Here is a 16,650-nt window from a genome sequence, read left to right on the forward strand (position 1 = left end):
GCGTGTGCAATGTCTCCCTTGGCCTTGAAGGTGAATCTTCTCACACGCCGCTCTTGCACCACGACCAGAACCAACCTTTGTTCTTTCTGGCCTGGGCTTGCTGCCAAGTTCTGCCCTTTCTCCACTGAGCACGTGTCGATGGTTCCTGGCCTCTGCGGTTTGCTCATCTGTTACATTAACGTGAGTTTTCAGTGAACTTTAACACTTGGCACTCCCAGAACAGGAATCAACGGGGAGCAACAGACTGGATGATGAGTGGCGCAGCTCGGGGTCGATTCTGCGGCCTCTGCCATCCTATGGAGGCTTCTGAAAAGGAAAAGTCCCAATTCACCCCGGTGTACCTCCAAGGGATGAATACAGCCCCAGAGTTCAGGGTTTGTACGTGATGCTAAAGAGTCAGAGGAGATGATATGGATCTGGGCACTGGGTGGTAAAGGATTTGGATCTTGTAGGTGACTGTACTGACTGATCGGAAATGCAGTGCAATGAAATTAGTGTGTGAGCAAGCAAGCGAGGGGATCTATGCTCAGTATCCCTCGATGCCCAGCACGCGAGTGGGATTTATTGTGATAAAATCATTGAAATCACCCCCTCAATGCGAAGCTGCAACAAAAAAGCCAGACCAGATGCTATGCTGCATGGATAGAAGAGGAGGAAAACCAAAGGATGTGGTAGCATGTAAGGCTCTTGTGAGTCCCCACCTGGGGCACTGCAGGACCGGGTACCATCCAGCTACCTTAGAAGGGTGCAATAGGGGAGGGTTAGGAATTGGGAGTAAATGGAGGAACCTGGGCAGAGCTACATCATGCAAAAGGTAACAATAACCACACGGGATACATTGTCAGCAGGAGCGGGATGCCACGTGAGCTCAGGAGACACCTAGATTTACTCCTGGGGAAAGTGGACAGGTCTGCAGAGCAAACTGGAAGCTGGGCTTTAAATCCATTACCAGGGAATAGGGATTTGGGTTGAGATGATCTTTCCCTGCTCTTAAAACTTCCTGAGCCAAATTCACTGGGTGCGACTTCACGGATGTCGGTGGAGTGGCAGCAGGGCCGGTGCTGGGACTGTGTGTGAGAACCTGTCTCTCCTGCGCGTGGGCTTTCTGGTGTGTTATTAAATTAGACTTTTGGCAGAAGCTTTTCCCGCAGTCCCTGCAGGTAAATGAGATCATTTCTCTGTGGGCTTTCTGAGGGACAGTGGCAAGCGCCTTCTGTGGGAAACCATCCCCAGGTTTGCTGGGTAGCGTCACTGGCTGTTGGGAATGGGTTTTCTGGTGCACCTTGAGATAGCGCATGGAGGAGAAGCTTTTCCCGCAGTCGGTGCATATACTCAGCAGCACCCGGCTGTGGATCTTGAGGTGGATTTTCAGAGACCCCTCTGCGGTGAAGCTTTTCCCACACTCCGTGCAAGTGAAGGGCCGCTCCCCTGTGTGCATTCGCTGGTGGATCCGCAGGTACTTGGCAGTGAAGCTTTTCCCACAGTCAGAGCAGGTGAACAGGCCCTCCCCTGTGTGCATCCGCTGGTGGATGCGGAGGTAGCCCTTCTGGGCGAAGCTCTCTCCACACTCCGCGCAGGAGAATGTGGTCTCCCCCGTGTGGCTCCTCTGGTGCATCTTGAGATATCGCATGGTGGCAAAGCTCTTCCCGCAGTCACTGCAGATGAAGGGGGTCCCGTCCATGTGGATTTTCTGGTGTATCTTCAGATAGCCCTTGGTGGTGAAGCGCTTCCCGCACTCGCTGCAGGGATACGGGGTCTCCCCCGTGTGTAGCCTCTGGTGTATCTTGAGATAGCCTTTGGTGGTGAAGCTCTTGGCACACTCGGTGCACGTGAAGGGCGTCTCACCCGTGTGGATTCTCTGGTGCGCCTTGAGGGAGCCCTTGGAAATGAAGCTTTTCCCGCACTCCAGACATGTGAACGGCCTTTTCCCCTTGTGCTGTCCCAGGTGTATCTTGAGATAGCCCTTGGAAGTAAAACTCTTCCCGCACTCAGTGCAAGCAAAGGGCCTCTCCCCCGTGTGCTTCCTCTGGTGGACTTTGAGGTCCACCTTGCGAGTGAAGCTCTTCCCACATTCACTGCACAGAAAGGGCCGCTCCCCCGTGTGCTTCTTCTGGTGCATTTTGAGATCCCCCTTCGACGGGAACCGTTTCCCACATTCAGTGCATGGAAAGGGCTTCTCTCCTGTGTGGAGCCTCAGGTGGATCTTCAGGTATCCCCTCTGGGTGAAGCTTTTCCCGCACTCAGTGCACGCATACGGCCGCTCCCCTGTGTGGATTCTCAGGTGGATTTTCAGGTCCCCTTTCTGAGAGAAGCATTTCCCACACTCGCTGCAGGGAAATGGCCTCTCCCTCTTGTGGTTCCTCTGTCGTATCAGGAGATCTGTCTTCTCCACACAGCTTCGCTTGCATTCCTGAAGGGCGTCTGGTCTCTCTGTCACTTGGGCTTTCTGCTGAGCCGTGCTGTTTGTGGATATCCCTTGCGTGTTCCCTGCAGAGTTTTTCTGCATTGTCTGGAGTTTGCTCTGGCTCAGGCAGTTTTTTACCTTCACTGAACTTTGGGAAACTTTCTCTTCAGGTTTTACTGAAAAGGTCTTGACTGGAAGCAGGTTTTCAGCATCTTCCTCCTGGTTCTTCTCCTCCATACTTTCATTCACAATCTCATCATCTACTAGAGAGAAAACAACAGACCAGATGTTATTCCATGTGATGGTGGCAAAAGAAACGAATCTCATGTAAACAAAAGTTTCTATTAATTGCAAACTCCCAGGGGCTGTCAAACCTCCCTGGGAGAAACAGAGCTGGAATCTTGGAATTATCGTTATATTTTATATGTGTGATGTGGACAGGCCGGGTCCCTGCTTGGGCCCACGTCTCAGCTGGGGACTAACAGACACACAGCTGAAGTCTGGCTGGGTTTGTGCCCTGGTTTTTAACAGGCTGCACTGAGGTTGGTACTCATGCTCTTGTGTCACCGCTGGGAGTGTTACAGTCTGTATAGCAGCAGAACTTAGGGATGCAGTCAAGGACCAGGGTCCCATTTTGCGAGGCACTGAATAAGAGACGTCAGACAGTCCCTGCCCCAGACAGCTCCCACTCTGGACACAACAGCTGGGGGAGACAAACAAATGGGGCTAAAGGGAGGGAGGGGGTGAGACATTGAGCACGTGGGCACACAATAAGCAGCAGTCTTAGCTCAGCATCTGCCTAGCCACTGTCAGAGCATGGCTGGATGGGCCTCACTGCAGCCGGGCTTCCTCAGCAGGGGACGCACAGGAGGAAAAGCTGCTGGTCGCCCCCACCCCCAAGTTTCTGGGAAATCACTCTATGTACTCATTGGTAGCCCCATGACCTTAAAATTAACCCCGGGGCTTCCATGCTGCTGGTACTGTCCTAGGGAAACTTCACCTCCCCTCCGCTGAGACCAGAGTCTTTAAGGGGGAGCAGCTTGATCACTGATCCTCCGGCTGGCTCCGTCCCCGGCTAGTCACTCAGCTCCCATTCCCTGCCTGCCTCACTGCCCGGCTACCTCCCCTTCCCCTTGGGCACGTGGCGTGACACCATGGGGGAAGGAGGGAATGACATCTAATGTGTCTTTTAAAACCAGTTTCTCTTCCAGAACCACAAGTACCGAAGTGCCTTTACTCATAACACTGCAGCCATTGCATGACCACACTGGAGGGCAGAGTTAAGGTGTTCTGAGCCTTCACTGTATGTTTCTTACCTTAGATGCTTTATATTTAAGCATTAACTTAGCTTTGAATTTCCTGGATTCAGGACACTGGGTGTGGTTCACAACACCCTGTAGCGGTTTATCCCCCTAGTTATCCAGGCATGCACCAGCTGAACAGCAGCCTGGGGTATTTTGTCTAGGAAATGAACAACACTGAAAAATGTGACTGCAGGGCCTTGCTAGCAGGCGCTTCCCTGCCTGTTCACTCCCCCAGAGCTGAGAATTGTCAGACACTCTTCTCACACACTCCATGCAGGGGGAATCCCACGTAACTGTCTGGGGACCTGGCTTTTCATGCGCCGCACGGTTCCCAGTAGACAAACATGTCTCTTTACCTAGTGAGGTGACAAGCTCATAATTCTCCTTCATCACGTCCCAGTACAGTTCTTTCTGCCATTCCACTAGCTCCTTCCACTCCTCTGGCGAGAAATAGACTGCAACATCCTCAAACGTCACTGGGGCCTGAAATCACAAATTGTCACCACGTTAGCATCTTCTGTGTCAGCAGCATCTTGCCCCTTACAGCCCTGACCCTGGCCCAGGGACGGCGCATTTTCGAGTTACAGCGATAATCCACTCACTGCTGAAAGAATTTAGGAGTTGCCATACTAGATCCCTCGTCCAACACCCTCTCTCCAACAGCTGCAGTACCAGTTGCTTCAACGGAAGTACAAGGAACCATGTCATAGATCATGAATACGCTGCTTCTAGGGGAACTGTCTGTGATTGCTATCAGCTACTGATTGGTTCAGGCCCTGAGGCAGAATTTATAGTTTCCACAATTATATTTAATTATCCTGTCTAATGTAACATTGGATGTTCCCATTAAATATAAGTGTTTAATCTTTCTCTGGATTCTGTAAAGCTCCTGGACTCAGTATTGCCATGTGGCAATGAGTTCCGCATGCTAATTTTGCATTGTGGCACGCTGTATTTCCTTGGTCAATTTTCAACTTCTGCTGCCTTTCAATGTCACTACATGTTCCCTTGCTCTTGCACTGGTCAAGAGGATAAACAGGAGCAGTAAATTTACCTTCCCTGTGCCTGTCAGTTCTTCTACCCCTATCCTGTCCTCATTCATCTCCTCTCTAAATTAAACAGTCTCAGTGTCACCTCACTCACAAATCCCTCCTGGCCTCTAATTTGCCACCAGTCCCTGACCTCCCTCTGTATGTGCTTCTGAACTGATGGGACAGGCTGATCTGAACTGACACACTACTCCGGGCAGGGCACACCCCGACATATGACGTCCGTTGTAGCCTATAAGACTAACCTGCTTGTGTGGATAGATAGATAGATAGATAAAGGGGGTGTATGGAGATAGACAGATAGATAGATAGATATCTTTTCTTATAGTTTAAGTATTTGGTTTATTGTAATAGGTTTATAGATTTACATTAAAGTGTGTTTGGCTGTAATGTAAGAGACCTATAGGCCACATCCGGTATGTTAAGCTAAGGCAAAGTTAGCATATCGATATTGAGACCTTTTACTCAGAAAGCAAAGTTGACCTTTATCTTGTTACCTAAATAGATTAGTATCCACCCCTATGTCCATGACCTTTTATCTAGACCAATAGACAATGGAGAATGGCGGGAGGGGGGGGTCAATGTTGTACCTGCAGACTTAACACGTACACAAGAGACTGATGTGTGTACATACCTGTCATCAATACATATGTGCATATTAGCCTATGGGGTAAGTGCACCCTAACATTTCTGTGGGTGAGGAAAGACATTTGGGCATCAGAGGAAGGATTTACGGCATCTTCCCTATAAAAGAGGTGACCCACCTCAATAGAGTATCTCCAGTTCTCACTTTACTCTGTTCTCACTTACTTCCTCCACTTTCTCTAGCTAGAAGACTGCTGCTATTAGGAGGCCATATTTGTTCTTCTTAAACTTGAAGTTTCAAGGGGACTAGGCTAAGCTCGGTTTCCCAAAGTTTTATTCTTAGTTTGTTTATTAGGTTTTGATTTAAGTTTAAGTTAATCAAGTAAACCCCAGTCAGCTTTAATAGCTCGTAGCTCTTTCTAAGCACTGCATCCCTCACTCAGGAATTGAGAAACCTGAACTGCAAGGCTGGTCCTGTGTCTCTAACCACCAGGTTGTCAAGGAAGGAGGTGAGTATATTAACAAAAGCTTTGTTGCATATAATACTATATTATCATCTGTCTCTTTTGAATAGCAGCAATGCAATTGTAACTTTATAACTCTGGGTATTTTACCATTTACTTACAATTACTGATTTTAATAAAAAGTCTTTATGGCTACATCTGTCTCAGTGTGAGCTTCCTGTCATACCCCCGAGGGTCCTTTATAAATTCTGTGGAGCCTGATTCAGGACAAGAGCTTTTATCTTCTGATCAAACAGACTGGCGAGCCAAAAACCCACACTAATAAATATTGATGATAATAATTATTAATATTATTATTAAAACCAAATAAAATTAAATTAATAAATTACATTCACATATTATCCCAATGAATATGATCAGTACACCCTAACTCAGGCTACACAGTGTGGTATCTGCTGGATCATTACGAACTCTTTGTGCACACTAACAGCTCACAGGCTTTTCTGGGCCATCCGTGGAGCAGAGATTGCCATTGCTCTGCTGCAATAACACCCAGCTCTTTGCTGAGTGGTGACAATTGACCTAGAATCCTGACATGTGAATAAATAGCTCAAATGGATCTTTCCAAAGGGCCTTGCTCTGCATTTGTTAGCAGTGAATTTCATCTGCCGTGGGGCTGCCCATTCACCTATCTTGGCTAGGTTTTTTCTAGGTCCCAAGGGCGCCGTTTCAGATTTTGGTGGGGGGGCACTTTAACCATGATTCCTGGGCTACGTAGGCACTTGAAAACTGTAGCTTTTTGGCAGGTAATTTAGCAATTAGCTGATACAAGCCCTGTATCTAATTCCTTTAAAAATATATATATATATTAAACCCACTCAACTCTAACAACAACATGTTCTGACATATTACGGCAAGTCACTTAAGGGACGCTGGTTAGGTTTAAAAATTTAATGTCTATTTTTACTTTATTACTAACTCCAGAAAGAGAGAGCCCCTGTCAGGACTCCTGGGTTCTATCCCAGCTCTGGAAGGAGAGCGGGGTTTGTGGGTTACAGCAGGGAGCAGATACATCAGGATTCTATATAAGAACATCAGAACGGCCACACTGGGTCAGACCAAAGGTCCATCAAGCCCAGTGTCCTGTCTTCTGACAGTGGCCAATGCCAGGTGCCCCAGAGGGAATGAACAGAACAGGGAATCATCAAGTGATCCATCCCCTGTGGCCCATACCCAGCTTCTGGCAAACAGACGCTAGGGACACCATCCCTGCCCATCCTGGCTAATAGCCACTGATGGACCTATCCTCCATGAATTTATCTAGTTCTTTGTTGAACCCTGTTATAGTTTTGGCCTTCACAACATCCCCGGCAAAGAGTTGACTGTGAAGAAACACTTTTTTTGTTTGTTTTAAATCTGCTGCCTCTTAATCTCATTGGGGGGCCCCTACTTCTTGTGTTATGAGGAGAAAATAACATTTCCTTATTCAATTTCTCCACACCAGTCATTATTTTATAGACCTCTGTCATATCCCCCCTTAGTCATCTCTTTTCCAAGCTGAAAAGTCTCAGTCTTTTAATCTCTCCTCGTACAGAAGGCGTTCTATACCCTTAATCATTTCTGAGATGGGGTGACCACATCTGCACGCAGTATTCAAGGTATGGGCGTACTATGGATTTATATAGAGACAATCTGATATTTTTCTCTTATTATCTAACCCCTTCCTAATGATTCCCAATATTTTGTTTGCTTTATTAATTGCCGCTGCACACTGAGTGGATGTTAGCAGAGAACTAGCCACAATGACTCCAAGATCTCTTTATTGACGGGTTCAGCTAATTTAGACCCCATCATTTTGTATGTATAGCTGGGATTATATTTTGCCAAGTGCATTACTTTGCATTTATCAACAGTGAATTTCATCTGCCATTTTGTTGCCCAGTCACCCAGTTTTAAGAGATTCCTTTGTAGCTCTTCGCAGTCTGCCTGGTACTTAACTATCTTGAGTAGTTTGTATCATCTGAAAATTTTGCCACCTCACTGTTCACCCCTTTTCCCAGATCATTTATGACTGTGTTGAACAGCCCTGGGCCCAGACCAGTACAAGCCCCTCAGGGGACACCACTATTTACTTCTCTCCATGCTGAAAATGGACCATTTATTCCTACCCTTTGTTTCCTATCTTTCAACTGAAGTGCCTGGCAATGCTTTCAGGATCATCCCGATACTTAATTTACTGTAATGACAAGCCTTTTGTTATCTTAATCACCCTGCCTCTGCTTATAAACAAACTCCCTGCCCCAAAGGTTGTGCTGCTCCCAGCTTCCGAACTCATCACATATCACACCCAAGCTGCTGCAGTTAAGAGCACTGTCTGGGGCTCGGATAAGTGGGCCTCCCCTACGAAAATCGGGGGGGGGGGGCTAGAGCCATCCCCTGCCCGCCCAAATGGCACCCCTGCTAGTTCCTCACAGTCTCCATTAATCTTGACCAACTCTGAATGTCCGCTGTGGTTTTTGCCACCTGGCTGCTCACCCATTTTCCAGTTAACGAATGACCACACTAAAAGCCAGCCCTAGGTTAGAACACTGCGGCATGCGCCGTGCCCCCATGGCCATGCTGAAAATCGACTGCCTAGTCCCATCTCGTAGGGAGTCACTGATCCACAACAGAACCTTACCCCTTCGTGACACTATTGATATAATCTGGCACCAAATCTTGTGCAAAGAGGGTCATATAAGGTGTCTAAGACCAGATTATGGGTGGCTGGTTAAAATTATGGTGTCTATATGTATGTATCACTTTGTAATTGAAGTTATGAGTAATGGCTCTATACTGTCTGTATTTTAAATTTTAAACTCACTTCTGGGAAATGTTCCAGACAAGTTGGCGTTAGCTCTGACTAGCCCGCTTGATGGCCCATTAAGGACCATCAGCTACAGAATTAACCCATGGAGAGAAGGCAGATGCGCCTTGTAACTCAGCAAAGTATGCAGGGACTTGCCCATGTGACTCCAGACTCCATTTTGCTGTAATTTTCCACAGTAAGGACAAAGAGGTTCTTACACCTGGAAAAAACTATAAAAGGCTGAAGCCTCATCTCCATCTGGTCTTCAATCCTGCTTCCTACCTCTGGAGGGACTTTGCTACAAGCTGAAGCTCTACACAAAGGACTGATGACCCATCCAAGTTGTGGATGTTCTCCAGAGATTTGATTTGAACCTGCAGTTTACTCCATCACTGCTACAAATCTGGACTAAGAACTTTGCCATTACTGTATGTAATTGATTCCATTTAACCAATTCTACCTCTCATCTCTATCTTTTTCCCTTTATGAATAAACCTTTAGATTTTAGATTCTAAAGGATTGGCAACAGCGTGATTTGTGGGTAAGATCTGATGTGTATATTGACCTGGGTCTGGGGCTTGGTCCTTTGGGATCGAGAGAACCTTTTTCTTTTACTGGGGTGTTGGTTTTCATAACCATTCATCCCCAGGACGGGTGGCATTGGTGGTGATACGGGGAGACTGGAGTGTCTAAGGAAATTGCTTGTGTGACTTGTGGTTAGCCAGTGGGGTGACACCGAAGTCCTTTTTGTGTGGCTGGTTTGGTTTGCCTTAGAGGTGGAAAAACCCCAGCCTAGGGCTGTGACTGCCCTGTTTGAGCAATTGGTCCTGAATTGGCACTCTCAGTTGGGTCCAGCCAGAACCGCAGTGTCACACCCTTGCTCCAGGACTTTCTGCAGTGCCCTTAGCAGTTTCCAGTGAGGGACTTCTGACAGAGGCTTTAACCACTCCCTACAAACAACATAAACCAGTTGGTCTTTACCAATTATTTTGCTGACACATTGGAGAGAATTCACCTTCCTTTCCCCAGCTGGGTGCTCATGCTAGGAGCCAATCAGTACAGTAGAACCTCAGAGTTACGGACCCCTCGGGAATGCAGGTTGTTTATAACTCTGAAATGTTCGCAACTCTGACCAAAACGTTAGGGTGGTTCTTTCAAAAGTTTACTACTGAACATTGACTTAATGCAGCTTTGAAATTTTATGGGGCAGAAAAAAAAATGCTGCTTTCCCTTTATTTTATTCTAGTAATTTACGTTTAACATAGTATTATACTGTATTTGCTTCTCTTTTTTAGGAGGGGAGGGGGGGGTCTCTGCTGCTGCCTCATTGCACACTGGCAGTGCCAAATGAGGTGTGTGGTTGACAGGTCAGTTTGTAACTCTGGTGCTGGTAACTCTGAGGTTCCACTGCACCGGTACAAGCACTGACATTTTGGTTTAACCCAGTCATAATGCTGGTGAATGAAAACGAGCAGAAATGTGTTTGTTTTTAAAGCCAGGTGCCTGGGCAGGGCAGAGCAGTAAAATGTGCTTCACCCAAAGGCTCCTGAGGTGCAAAACCTCCAGAAAGCTCAACACACCAGCACAAGGCAGTGCAAAGAGCCCCAGGGGCTTATGCTCCGCAGGGACTGGGGCACCTCTGGACACAGAAGACGCTTGAGGTGACCAAGCTCCCAATTGCCTTCAGCTGAGCCAGGCAGGCTCCCCCAGGCACTGAGGGCAGGGTACTCCTAAGAAGCCTGGCGCTTGTTTCTGGGCAAATGGGCTCGGGTGGGTTACCCAGAGGTTACAGGAGTGTCTTTAAACTAGGAATAGGGGGCAAGAGTGGGAGTGTTGAAATCAGGCACAAACGTGGGGCTTTGTCTAAGCTACAGAAAAAGCAGCTGGATTGTCATGAGAGGGACAAGAAAACACACGTTACAACCATGTGAGGAACCATGTTTTATCTTCAACATGGATGAGGTTAAACTACGACTCCCTTATATGTTTAAAGTGTGTGGGGGGTTACGGGGGAGGAGAGCTGTTTGTTTTTTCTGTCCACACAGTTAAGAAGTAACCACGTTATAATACCGTTGGGTCAAAATAACGTTAAAACGTGGCTTTAGAGTACCCAAGGCTGGAAGCCCGATAAACCTGCACTGCGCCAGAGGCTCGAACTCCCATCACTACCATCCGGGGCTGTGTCTAACCGAAGCCTATTTCCAAAAGTTTCTCAACGTCACTATCCCAGGTGCAGCTCCACCCATAGCAGCAATGATGGGATGCTGGTGTGGACAGGCCGACAGCTGGCCCTGGCATTTTAACCATCGTGTCCTGATCTGAGCAGAGTTGGAGGTCTAGAGAGCAAAGCAATGAAAACACCAATGGCCGTTCTAGGCTTGCACTCCCGCAGGTGGAGCGGCACCAGAGGCAGAGAGACGGCGTGCGCAGAAAGGCCTGGTGTGGATAAGATCTATGGTTTGGAGCTCCCCCAAAATGCAGTAAGGGCCAGCTCCTTAGCTGACACAAGCCAGCACTAGCCCCTTGGACATCAGTGCCGTTCATATCCATCCCCACCAGCCGAGGAGCTGGTCGGCATGTTGCAGAAGGAACACACCAGTTCCGCACGGTGGGGCGCGCTCACCCACAGCGCACATGCAGCATAGATGAAGGAAGCACTCGGCAGCGTAACCAGCGATCCAATCTGCACATATCCCTGCCGTGTGGGTGAGCGGAGGTTGCTATGAGAACCTGAATTCTTACTTTGCCTTGCATAACTCTTGTGCAGCCAACAGAAATTGGGCTCAGCGAGTCTTCCAAGCCTCAGGGCGTGTTGCAAGCCTTGTCTCCCTCTGCCAGCCTTCTCCCAACACACTAATTAGCTGCTCCCAGCACTGCTGTTCTTGGAAATAACCACCTCAGAAGGAAGAGGAGGGCAGCTTGCGCCTTCCTAGGAAGTGATATGCTTGTAAGAGTACCCACTGGCGCCTGGGGGCTCTGGTAACAGTCTCCTAGCAATACAAATAGAATTCGTTTCCTGACTGTTTTGGTCTTTAACCTGAATTTCGCTTTGCTGTCTAGGCAGATCAGTGCATAACATCAAATGAACTCAGCAGAGGCCAAGTTCACAGCTGGGGCTGTGCACCACAGTGCTGGCCCTCCACACACCGGTGCATTGTCCGCCCCACGTCACATCTTTGCCCAGAGGAATCTTATTGTTGGGTGGCTCTAAGACCCGTGCATTGGGTAACCAAAACTCTTCCGGCTGTCACAAGGCCGGTGCTGGCTGTTATGAAGCCTGTGTTTTTAACCGGTGACCAGTATATCATATGCAATCAGCCACCGGTCAGAGAGTCCAAAGCAGCACCAGGGAGCCCACTGGGCACTGCTCTAACCAGGGCAGCTTAGCGTCAATCCAGAGCGTGGCTTTCTGCTCACAGAGCAAACCTCCAGCCACCCAATGCTGCAGAAATGGGCCCAATTCCCGATGATGCAGATTTTCAGGAGTGACGAGGGACTCTGGCGGTCACACTTGTGACACGTTAAAAAGTCTTTTTTTTCCCTCTCCAAAGAGGGAAAATCTTATTAAAATCTCCCCCCAGGCCACGGTCCAAGAGAACAAGGGATAGTTAGCTGGATGCCAATAAGCAGTGGTATCAAAGAGGGCGTAGGCGCTTAGGCAGAGGACATGACCCAGGCAGACCCAGGACGCACGGGCAGGGGTCTCGGTGATGGAGTCATTTTCCCCTGGAGCACTGAGCAGGAATCATCCACTAGGATTTCCCACGATCCCTCTCCCATGGAAAAACACCCCCTGGACCCTAAGGCCAGAAGGGACAATTGTGATCATCTCTCTGACCTCCTGCATGTCGCAGCCACGGAACCTCCCCCACCCACTCCCGTAACAGGCCCCTCACCTCTGGCTGAGTTACTGACATCGTCAAATCATGATTTAAAGACTTCAGGTGACAGAGACTCCACCATGTACACTAGTTAAACCTGCAAGTGACCCGTGCCCCGTGCTGCAGAGGAAGCTGAACCCCCCCCCGGTTCCTGCGCTTTAGTAACATGCAAAGGGCTGGCTGCTGAGTCCATCCTGCCAGGGGACCAGCGCCAGCCACTTCCGCGCATGGGGAAGGCTCTCCGCTCCCGCCAGGCCCAGGCCCCAAAGCTTGTGCACGCTGGTTCCTTGCTTCAGACACGTGGGCATTTCCAGGGGTGCCCCAGAACGGGCAGGCCGTGCCATTGAGAGGGCACTGCCAGCCTTCGGAGACGCGGGCCAGGCAGGAGGAGCAGCTTGTCTGGGGAACAGCCGCCCCCTCCTCCACAGCGGGCCCCGGCCAGGCCAGGAGAAGGTCGCTGCCCGGCCCCACTTTCCGGTGGATTCGGAGTGGGGCTTTCAGTGCCGGAGCAGCTCTGCTGGGGGTCATTTACACGGGTTTCGGGGAGGTGAAGCCAGGCTGGCCCCAGGGGGAGCCACTCGGCTCTGGCAGCAACCGCCCCCCACTGCCTGGGGCCGCACTGGGGCAGGTGCTTTCGGAACCGGGGGGGGGGGGGCCCTGGGTCAGCCCGCGGTGCAGCTCGGCGGGCGAGTGGGGGGCGGGGGGGGGGGAACAGCAGAGCACGGAGCCCCGTGTGCGGCCAGGTGGGCCGGGCAGAGAGGGGGTTCGGGGGGCGGGGCCGGGGGGGCCCGGGCGGAGCTGGGCCGGGGGGGGCCGGGCAGAGAGGGGGCTGGACCGGGCGGGGAAGGACACCCGGGGGAGGGGGGCCGGGCAGAGAGGGGGTTCGGGGAGACTGGGCCGGGGGGTGCAGACAAGGGCCCTGCACGGGCCAACTCGGAGTTGGGTCCAGTTGGGCCGGATCAGGCAGGGGATCCGGGGTGGCTGGGGCCGGGCGGGGGGGGGACACCCGGGGGAGGGGGGATGGGCAGAGAGGGGGTTCGGGGGGCGGGGCCGGGGGGATCCGGGAGAGCTGGGCCGGGGGGGGCCCGGGCAGAGAGGGGGCGGAGCCGGGGGGGGCCGGGCGCAGAGGGGGGTAGGGGGGCTGGAGGGGGCCCGGGCGGAGCTGGACGGGGGGGGCGGGCCGGGCGGGGGGGGACACCCGGGGGAGGGGGGCTGGGCAGGGCGGGGGTTCGGGGGGGGCCGGGCGCAGAGGGGGGTAGGGGGGCTGGAGGGGGCCCGGGCGGAGCTGGACGGGGGGGGCGGGCCGGGCGGGGGGGGACCCGGGGGAGGGGGGCTGGGCAGGGTGGGGGTTCGGGGGGGGCCGGGCGCAGAGGGGGGTGGGGGGGCTGGGCAGGGCGGGGGGGTCTTTGTGCCGCTCGCCCCCAGCCCGCGAGCCGCCTACCTGAGCCGAGCCCCCGCCGGGCATCTTCGGCCCCGCCGGCCCCGGCTGCTCGGGGGGCTCCGCGGGGCGAGCGGCTCGGGTCGGGGCAGGAAACGGGGCTGCTGGGGGCGCGCACTGAGCATGCGCCCGCCCCGAGCATGCGCAGTCACCCCCGCTGAAGCCGCTGCCCTTCCCCCGCCCCAGGGGTTCGACGGGGGCCGGGCGGGACCAAACGCCCGGCCGGGGGCGCAGCCTTATCGGAGCCCCGGAGAGCGCCGGGCAGGCTCAGGGCCCTGGGAGAGCCCACCTCAGAGATGGGGGGGAGAGACACAGACAGTCTGTCTTTGATCAATAGCCGCGGGAGCGCGCACGCAGCCCCCCCCCGGATTCTACAGACGAGTTTCCCCCCTTTGGGGAAATCGCAGGGATCAGCCCACCCCCAGGGCAATGGATGAGACTCACCCTAGGAAAACCCCCTTCATGATCATGGTATCTCCCCTGCCAGACTAGTATGAATGGTTCAGCCCCAGCCGCTGCCTGCCTTGCTCGCCCCACACTTCCAACCCACGGTGGGGCCCGCCGCGCCCCACCCACACCGGCCCCCACTGCTGCGAGCTGCCCCGGCAGTGTTCCCGGGGCCTCACCCTTCTCCACGCCGAGCCCCAGGGGCCGAATTCAGACCCTGCTGGGCAGCCTGCTCCTGTCCCACAATGCTCTGCTCGCACAGATCTGCATACATGCTCACGTGGCTCCGCCCCTCCAGTCAAGCCCCTCCCCCTGCTTGGCCAGCCCTGGCTCTGCCAGCCCCACCAGGTGCCCGGTCCGGCGGGCGGACGGGTAAAGCTGCCGCCTGTTCCAATGACACTGCAGATGCTGGAGTGGTAGTTGTGTTAGTCTGTTCGGTTCCACCCGAGTTGCACGTCCGCGAGGCTGTGAGACAGGCAGAATCGGGGCTGCACTTTGCTATTGGAATGTCTCCTGGCAGCCAAAGCTGCTGCGGCGAGAGGGGCAGCAGAGCTCTGAAGAACACAGTTCCCATCGGCTCAGCGCGAGAGGTGCTAGGGCCGCGTTTTTCCAGCAAGGGGCTGTTTTGTATTCCCCTTGCTGTTTGGGTTCATCTGCTTTTGGTGTTGGTGATTGGCTAGCTAAGGCCAGGCTTGTGTAACGCAGAAAATACATTTCCGACAGATTTTCAAGTTTCACTTTTTATGCCTGAGTCACTCCCAAACGAAGGCATTAGAATAACTCAGCCCCGTGGTTCTTGTGTTACTAGTTAATGGCACAGGAAGGGTATTACTCATGCTGGTCTAGCCAGTTATTCTGGGTGACCTTAGGCAGGAGAGCTCATTAGCGAATGATTCTTTCACCCCTGTGATTTCCTGTGAGAAGGCCAGAGTGGGTCAGACCTATGGTCCGTCTAGCCCGGTGGAGTGCATAGAACAGGACAATCTGGAGTGATCCACCCTCGTCTTCCACTCCTGGTCTCTGCGTAGTCAGAGGTTTGGGGCCTGCCTCAAGCATGGACTTGCATCACTGACCCACTTCACTAATATCTCTTGATGGACCTAGTCTCTGTTCACTTCGCTCATTCTCTGTGGAGGCCAGTGATCCCGTCGCCCTCACACCATACCATGGCAGGGAGTTCTGCACATTCGTTCCATCAGGTGCCCCCCACCACACACACACCTTTACTGCATGTGGGAAAGGGTAAATAACACTTCCCTCTTCTCTTAAGCCACGTCATTCATGGGTTCACAGACCTCTCTCATAGTGCTTCTCACCTTTCTGTATCAGGGCCCCTAAAATTAAATACCCAGCCCTGTGGATCCCCAACCAGAGGTGAAGCAGGGGGTCACCCGGGGTCACCTGCTCCCTCCCATCCCGCTAATGTGGCAGGGCAGGGGCGTGTCTCCTTGGCAAGCTGCTGCCTGCTCATGGACTCAGTGGCTGGGGAGCGATCGCTCTTCTGCAGGGATACTGCCATTTTTGTTGTGTCCCTGTGATGCAGTAGGGACTGTCTGTGGGGGGGATGGGAGAGCCGGGGAGGATTTAGGTGAGGGACAGGACCTAGCCTGTAACCTGAGCCAGGTAGGAAGGGAGGGGGTGAGCATCTTTGCCCAGGAAGCCGGACAAAAGGAAGGGTATTATTCATGCTGGCTGGAGTTAGTTCAGTTTTGGTTTTGGGCTGTGTGACATTATTGATATAAACTTGGACCATATAGAACATGGTTTCAACCAAGGTCCTGTAGTGGCACCAGATCTTATGTAAAGGGGGTCATATAAGGTGTCTAAGACCAGGTTATAGATTGCTGGTTATGATTATGCTGTCTGTATGTAGCATTATGTAGTTGAAGTTATAAGTATTGGCTCTACCCTGTCTGTATTTCAAATTGGTGCTGCAGTTCTGGGAAACACCCCAGACAAGTTGGTGTCAGCTCTGCCTAGCCTGCTTGATGGCCCATTAAGGACCATCCGCTACACAACTGACCCACTAAGAGGAGGCAGATATGCCTTGTAACTCAGCAGGGTGTGCAGGGACTGGCCCATGTGACTGCAAACTCCATGTTGCTGTAATTTTCCACAGTAAGAACAAAGAAGTGTTCTTACACCTGGAAAAGCCTATATAAGGCTGATGCCTCATCTCCATCTTGTCTTCAGTCCTGCTTCCTACCTCTGGAGGGACTTTGCTACAAAC

General features: G+C 52.0%; 1 protein-coding gene and 1 non-coding gene across 3 annotated transcripts; both read right to left on the reverse strand.

Moving 5' to 3' along the window:
• Positions 1 to 521: 521 nt before the first annotated feature.
• On the reverse strand, positions 522 to 14,067 carry LOC127045850 (gastrula zinc finger protein XlCGF57.1-like). Of its 2 annotated transcripts, XM_050942587.1 has the most exons (4): positions 13,977 to 14,019; positions 11,397 to 12,454; positions 4,065 to 4,191; positions 522 to 2,667 (listed from the first exon to the last, which is right to left on the reverse strand). In XM_050942587.1, exons 2-4 carry the CDS (start codon positions 11,406 to 11,408, stop codon positions 869 to 871), a joined length of 1,938 nt encoding a protein of 645 aa, XP_050798544.1. In that variant the 5' UTR covers positions 11,409 to 12,454; positions 13,977 to 14,019; the 3' UTR covers positions 522 to 868. The 2 variants fall into 2 exon arrangements, with proteins under 2 accessions (XP_050798544.1, XP_050798543.1); XM_050942586.1 differs by lacking the exon at positions 11,397 to 12,454 and having other exon boundaries at positions 13,977 to 14,067.
• Positions 14,068 to 14,311: 244 nt separating this feature from the next.
• On the reverse strand, positions 14,312 to 14,468 carry LOC127046097 (U1 spliceosomal RNA). The gene has a single exon (XR_007772957.1). It is a non-coding gene; the product is annotated as a U1 spliceosomal RNA (small nuclear RNA).
• Between the last annotated feature and the right edge of the window lie 2,182 nt (positions 14,469 to 16,650).

This window comes from Gopherus flavomarginatus, chromosome 2 (assembly GCF_025201925.1).
Source record: "Gopherus flavomarginatus isolate rGopFla2 chromosome 2, rGopFla2.mat.asm, whole genome shotgun sequence".
Classification (NCBI taxonomy): domain Eukaryota; kingdom Metazoa; phylum Chordata; order Testudines; family Testudinidae; genus Gopherus; species Gopherus flavomarginatus.

What these genes read in the sequence shown, in the direction of transcription:
- LOC127045850 (XM_050942586.1), bottom strand. Translation starts at nt 14,000, where the DNA reads ATGCCCGGCGGGGGCTCGGCTCAG. An exon ending in CCGGCGGGGGCTCGGCTCAG is followed by an intron (nt 4,192 to 13,976) that starts GTAGGCGGCTCG and finishes TTGTGATTTCAG; the next exon opens with GCCCCAGTGACGTTTGAGGA. An exon ending in TGAGCTTGTCACCTCACTAG is followed by an intron (nt 2,668 to 4,064) that starts GTAAAGAGACAT and finishes TTTTCTCTCTAG; the next exon opens with TAGATGATGAGATTGTGAAT.